The 7,257-nt window shown below is 40.7% G+C and overlaps 1 protein-coding gene and 1 pseudogene across 1 annotated transcript; one reads left to right on the top strand and one right to left on the bottom strand.

The window, feature by feature from the left end:
- The first annotated feature begins 460 nt into the window (after positions 1-460).
- Positions 461-3,066, top strand: LOC147433875 (uncharacterized; annotated as a pseudogene).
- An 82-nt stretch (positions 3,067-3,148) lies between these two features.
- LOC147433874 (uncharacterized) lies at positions 3,149-4,530 on the bottom strand. The gene is made up of 3 exons (XM_086489823.1): positions 4,153-4,530; positions 3,401-3,958; positions 3,149-3,298 (listed from the first exon to the last, which is right to left on the bottom strand). Exons 1-2 carry the CDS (start codon positions 4,164-4,166, stop codon positions 3,700-3,702), a joined length of 273 nt encoding a protein of 90 aa, XP_086345949.1. The 5' UTR covers positions 4,167-4,530; the 3' UTR covers positions 3,149-3,298; positions 3,401-3,699.
- Between the last annotated feature and the right edge of the window lie 2,727 nt (positions 4,531-7,257).

Here is a 7,257-nt window from a genome sequence, read left to right as displayed (position 1 = left end):
CCTGTGAGTGTAAGGGTTGTTTGCTAGAAAGACATCCACAACTTGAAAATTTACTCTGCACATCTCTATTAATTCACAAGCATGGGGGACGTGTATGCTGTTGCGGAAGCGTACATGTGATGCCAGATTTCCTCTGCAAAGTTCAACGCAAAAAAGCCCCATTCATATCACCCAAGGCTTCCTCATCAACAACAACTTCCTACTCATCAACCTTAATCGAGAAGCGAGCTACAAGTCCCAAGCGCACTTCTCCCCCACCTCCTAAGAAAAAGTTTTCGGTGAGAGACTATTCACATCTTCTCAAAGAGTTTGAGGACTGATATTCTTTCTTGAGTTAACTCCAAAAGGTAAGCTAACAACCGTGTTTTTAATCATAATCATTTTCATTAGTTTTCGATGTAATGTATAAAGATAGTTTGTTTGACTCTGATATAATAACTTTTGTTTTAAAACAAATAGAATGGTAAGAGGCACACGAACCAGCAGCCATGACCAAACATCATCAGCAAGGAAAACCACAGTTACATCACCATCAATACAACATGCTCGGAGCAGCAAGAGAAAGAGGAAGTTTCACTCTAAAATCAGTAAAACACCACCTCTAGTGCTTCAAACAAAGGCAACATTTCCCAAACCCTCACCTCCAGCATCAACCACTCCAACAAAGTCAATAGATGACAACAACAATGAGCAAACAAAGGAGATAAAAGCTACACAACCATCACAACCAAAAAGGCGTACCACTCTTTCATGGACAGCTTAGGACATGGCCAAAGCTCTCCGTGCTCATGACCAAGGTCTCTCACTGCACAAATGCTCCATGTTGTATGGGATGAGTAAGTTTGCAATAATCAATTGGGAAGAAGGTCGAACCCAAAAGAAACGAAAAGGCCCTCCCACCATCCTCTCGGAGGAAGAAGAAGCTTTGCTACTAGAGTGGATATTCAAAAAGTCTCATTCAGGTTATGGCGTAGCTGTAGTAGATGTAAAGTTGAAAGTTGCAAAAATTTGTCAAACACGGGAAACACTCTTCACCAACGGCATTCCAGGAAGGAGTTGGTGGGATGGTTTTCAAAGGCGACATCCGGAGCTTGTATTTCGAGTTTGTGAAGGTTTGGATCAATCAAGAGCTACAAGGTTTCGCCCAAATATAGTCAAAAGTCTCTATGATAACTTAGAGAAGCTTTACTCAGAAAGTAGCTATCCACCTACCAACATATGGAATGCTGATGAGACAGGATTCCAAGGATCACGAGATAAGGGAATGAATATTCTCACAAGGAAAGGTACGAGGTCAGTGTATGGCCTCACGTGTGACTCAAGGGAGTGGCTCACTGTCTTATGTTGCGTCAATGCAGCCGGACAAGCCATTCCCTCTTTCTACATATTCAAGGGCAACCGTATGATTGGCAACTACATCGAAGACTGTGAAGAAGGCGCAACCATGGCAATGCAAAAGAAAGCATGGATGACTGGAGAATTATTTCAAGCTTGGATTGAGCATTTCAAAAAATGCATAGGTCAAGACGTGGGATTACAGAATCGACATTTGCTCATTTTAGATGGGCATAGTAGTCACGTGTCACTGGCGGTTGTAAGCAAAGCCTATCATGCCGGCATCGACATTCTTACCTTACCAGCCCACACTTCACACAAATTGCAACCATTGGATGTCTCTGTTTTTAAGTCTTTGAAGGTAAATTTCTGGAAACAAAGACAAGCTTGGCAGCATCAGAAAGCTTCATCTCAAGCAAGCAAGAGAGAGCTTGCTTCCATTGCATCAAAAGCAATACAACTATCTTTGAATGAGCACAACATCAAGGTAGGCTTCAGGACAACAGGAATCTGGCCTCTAGACAACACAGCCTGCAAATTTGATGGCATGCCATGCATGTACATTAGTACAGAGAGAGAAATGGCAAACGAGGAGGAAGGAATCGAGGAGGACAATTTGTCTCAGGTTCCAAATACGCCAGTAGAGAAGACATCGAAGAAGAAGCAGTCCATGCTTTGAACATCATGGCGAACCAAGAACAGCTTGGCAGTGCTCAAGATGGATGTGGTCAACATGATTACATTCAAGAAGGGTACATAGTCGACACTAGCCACATTACAACCCCGGAGGATCATTCACATGAGACTTCTCAAACAATTAGCTTCATGGATTTGCTCTGAGAAGAAGATTACAGTTCAGAGCTTCACATGCAAGATGCAAGTGCAACAAATGGTAGCATACCCAATGCACTACACTATCCAAACCATGTACAAGAAACGACAAGCAATGCGAAAGAGGGAAACCAGTTGCCAACCCATCAAATTAGGAGATACAGCAACGAGAATGGGCATAACAAAGGTAGCCAAAAGGATTCCATAGAGAAAGGACGTATCATTAACCTCTTGCAAGTCCCAATGAGAGAAGCTTCAGTTCAAAGAGCACCTCGAGAGGCTTTCGTTGACTACACCAATAGTCTCATACTCACTTCATCACAGTACATCGACACTATGAAGGCTAAGAATGCACGAAAAGACGAGATAGAAAAAGCAAAGGAGCAGAAAAAGTTAGAGAAGGAGCAAAAGAGAAGGCAAACTCTTGCATATAAGGCAACACGAAAACAACAGAAAGAGGATGCAGCTCAGGATAAAGAGTCCAAAAAGGCATGGGATGCACAACAAACTCTTTTTGAAAAAATATTGCGAGCTGTAATTTGGGAGCAAGGAACCACACAAGGTTTACTCCTTCGACCACTACACATAGACCAACCCTACCGTGCTCTCAGAAGGAGACTACGAATGGAAAAACTCAGAAGCGCTCGACAACAAGCACAAAGCTAGTTCAACTAGAAACTTCGCCAAACACTACAAGGCAGATCTAAATAGTTTTTTTGGCGTTTTTACTTTAAGTACTTAAAGTACAACTTACTCTAGCAGGTTTTGTAACTCCTGAAGTTTTGAAGCTGCAACTTACTCTAGCAAGTTTGTCGTTTTCTATCTCTTGAAGGTTTGAAGCTACATGCTACTCTAGCCTTGCCTTTTTGTACCTTCACATACAAGATTTGCAATGTCATCTCCCAATCACTCTTTTAAGTGTTGTTCAGAGACAAGAATACAATGTCAACAATGTCATAGTTTTTTTAAATCAATCAAACAGTTATCTTAAAGTTAATGCAAATAATATCATGCTTTCCATGGGAGTACAATTGTTGAGTGAGTGAGGAATTCTCACTCACTTTGTCGGTGTCATGAACACAGGTGTTACATGGTTAATGAGAATTGCGATAGCTTCTAGAGCACCCTAAACCTGCAAAAAAACGAGGCATGGGGCAGAAAAAACAAATATCAGAATTACTACATGGTCAAGTACCTAACAAGTGCAAAAATTGTTGAAGTTGCTGCTACATACCAGTTGATAATCTTGTATACATGGAACAACTAGGATGTGGAGGAAGGGGCTGGAACATTTGCAGCAGCTCTTGCTTCCTTATGTGGATGCCCCGAGCTTGCTTTTGTGGCTGTATCGAGCAGGTCAGTACAAGGCTTCATCATCAGCAGGAGCTGGTCGTGGCTTTGACAAGGACACGAGCAGAAGTGAGGGGGATTCACACCAAAATGGCCCATAAAGCACCCACAAACCCTCACAGCTATGCCGCTAAGGAGATCCTCCTTCCCTGTCCTGGACTTCTTGCTTGCAGCCCCCCTCTTTCAGTGATGCTTCAAATCCATAATCCCTCTCAATGCGGTGCAATCAAGGATGAAAAGCTCATCTTCATCAAAGAGAACTCTGTGGGGTACGGTGCCGATCCTAGCTATTTTGCTTGTAGTGTCTGCTACCACAAGAGACTCGAGCTCTGGGAAGGTTGATGCAAATGGACATACAACACTAAACCTCAAATCGGTTGGCCTTGTTGAATTCCTGGGGGCATTGGGTGTTTGCGGATGCATGAATGTTCCTGCCAAGCTTCTGCATTGCAAACAGTAGCTTAATTGACAAAGCTGATGTTTCATTTCACCAAATAGAAAAAATAGGAGCATGGCCCTCGCAGAATAAATAGCTGCATGTTAAAAGCAACCTCAATGAAGCATGCAGGAGCTTTGAATTCTAAACAAGAAAGTCACACACACAACCAGCATGTGTAACAACCTTGCACTACTCACCCCTGGGATGCCATCAGCTCATCGGTGGCCAAATAAATTTGAATGCTCTAGAAGACCACCAGAATAGTGGGAATCCGGCAGTGCATCATCGAACTCAGCTGAAACTGTACGAGTCTCAACAGCATCTTCTAAGCATGCAGAAAATGTAGCCTCCTTCCTTTGACTGACGTGCAACATAGCAAGGCAGCAAGCTTCAAGACGAGCATTGAGAAGGGGGCGAGATGGAAGCTAGGCTAGAAGATGGCGTCGCACGTAGAAGCTCTGCCCAGCCCCACAGTGACGTTGACAGATTGTGACGAGCAATGGCCAGCCGAGCAGGGACGACTGACGAGCACCAACATACCACAACTGAAGCACAAGAGTTAAATCTTGGGTGAATTAAAAGCGGCTTATGGGAAAATTGACGCTCAGTTTTGAGTCCCAAGGTGGTTTCCTTCGATAACTGCCATTTCACTCTCCTGTGCTCAGCAGACACGTACCAAGGGATAGTACGGTTCTCTCACCCACTCCAACTTTTATTACACTAGTTTTTAAAAAATGAGAATTGCAAGGTCTAGCTGGCACTGTTTTGGCACAAATTTACTTCCATATGTAGAGGGCCCAGTGGCCTACTAGACCATGTATCCAAATGTAGTTTTTGATGATTTTTGGATTACTTACATGAGCCCTCATCTTGGGCGTCTCTAAACTGGCACCTCTACCCTATAAGGTGTGTGTTGAGTTATTGCTTCTAAGAATTGTTACAAGTTATTGACAAGAGCCCTATTTGGAATTATGTCTCTTTGAGTGTGGAATTCAAAAATATACTAAAAAAGATGTGGACTATGCTTGGCATATGCAAATCAAGGGTTTCTTTATAGATGATGTGTCTTTGTCTATACTATAGAAGGATATTCTAGCAAGGGTTTGCAAAGAAATCTTTGGGATCCTTTTTTAATAGGGTGCAAGTCTAAGGCATCTCTCCATGTAGAGTCATTTTTGCAAATTTGCTCAGATCATGTTGTCACTTACACCTAATGGATGAAAGGTACATGTATTTTGAGAACATTGTTCCTGTACAATTTGGCTTTTTTTATAGATTTTGGTTTTCTCCTCTAGGTGATTGTTAATTAGCGGAACGGTTTGCCTGTGAGTGTGTACTATAGAGTAGAACTAGTTCATGATACAATGTGTCGAAATGAATGGTTAGAAAAATTAGCTACATTCAAAACAAGCTATGGTATAATACTCACAAATGTAGATAATTTTGAGTTAAAAGATCCTAAACTTAATTTTCTCTATACAAACACGTATATTTCAAAAATTGCATTGAGACTCACAAAAACTCTTTAAATTCTACTACTTCCAATAGGGGTTGGTTTCTTAGCCTACTTAAAAATTTATCAACAATGTTTATTGTTGCATGTGACAATGTGTGTTTTTGTCAAATCTTCCACTTAATTTAGTGTTTTGTTGGATGCTTGCAAATTTGGTTGTCAAATCTTCCAATGATTTAGTGTTTTGTTGGATGCTTGAAAATGTTTTCTTGGATGTTCAATGTCTACTTTGCGGTTATATATTTAGAGAAATTCAAAGAGACATTGGGAGGTAAATTTTTATCTTAAACTCCATGTAGGATCTCTCTCTCTCTCTCTCTCTCTCTCTCTCTCTCTCTCTCTCTTCTCCTGCCGTATTCTTCCCTCAATCTACCTTTATACCATGCTCCCCTCCATTGGCTACCATTCTCCTAAAATGGTTCATTGTTAGAACTCCTCCATACACACTTTAGCAACTACTCCAATGTAATCATAACATGGTTCATTTCTAGCATTCCATGAGCTACCTCACCTCCACTTAGGAGCTACTCCAACCAAACCCTAGCATCGATCATTGCTAGTACTCCATGAGCTACCTCACCTCCACACCAACACATACTCCAACCTGATCTAGGAGAGAGAGAGGACCTTGTATGGTAATGGGGAAGGTAGAGCCAATCATATGATAAGGTAGAGGCCCATTATCTATGGAAAACAAATATAGATGTTCATGGCTAAGAAACGCTTTGAATTAACATTGCATTGCATGTATATAATAGGTACACAAACTAAATTTATCCACACAAAAAAATTTGTGGAACATAAATTTTCACTTACAATAGAATTTCACATAAATAGCTATAAAATCATGTCAAAAAGCTCTATGTTTAGGAGTATTCTCACGTACAATAAGTTTAATTGAGCACCCAATTAAAAAAGCCTCAATTTGTGATAAAAGCTGAAAATTAAAATCTTGAAAACTTATTATCACCTGAATGAAGTAACTTGGCTTTCTTTTACATACATGAATGGAAGTTTATATATATATATATATATATATATATATATATATATATATATATATATATATATATATATATATATATATATATATATATATATATATATATATATATATATATAGATATAGATAGAGAGAGAGAGAGAGAGGGAGAGAGGGAGGGAGGGAGAGAAATAGGGGGGGGGGGGGGAGAGAGAGAGAGAGAGAGAGAGATTTTATTGAAAGCCTAAGCGGATAATTAAACTCTAAGCGAGCGACTAAACACTTTTGCCAAAAGAAAATGAGAGAGGTGAGAGAGAGCGAGAGCCAAAGTAGGAGGGAAACGGGTAATAATGCAACGTCGGAGATATTGCTTGACCCACATCTGGCCGCCCGACTGGATTGAGACTGGCATATATCTCTAAGATTTTGGCTTTGGCTTGGTACACCATTTTCGGTGGCACCGATGAGTACTATCCACAGATGGCTTCATTCAAGAATGGCCAAGTGCAGCAATTATTTAATCAAGCAACCACCACATTGCACAGTACCAAATTTATCCAAGTTGTGCTTTGGGTGGCCAACTTGCAACTTTGTAAGATTATTTCCATATAAAGATTTTCTTGAGCCATGCTTTCTAGGTATCACTAGTCCATTACGCTACCTACGCCTGTAGTTTTTCTAGATAGATAGAAAAACATAGGCCTTGGATGTTTGTAAGAATATTGCCAATAGCTACCCTTGAACCATGTTGTGCATCAGATAAGTAGTTATTTGTCGACGAGATGCACATTACCAAATTAATTCAAG

This window comes from Adiantum capillus-veneris, chromosome 19 (genome assembly GCF_014529385.1).
Source record: "Adiantum capillus-veneris isolate H3 chromosome 19, ASM1452938v2, whole genome shotgun sequence".
Lineage (NCBI taxonomy): Eukaryota > Viridiplantae > Streptophyta > Polypodiopsida > Polypodiales > Pteridaceae > Adiantum > Adiantum capillus-veneris.
The sequence above is the reverse complement of the archived record's forward strand: the minus strand, read 5'-3'. Positions and strand labels throughout refer to the sequence as shown.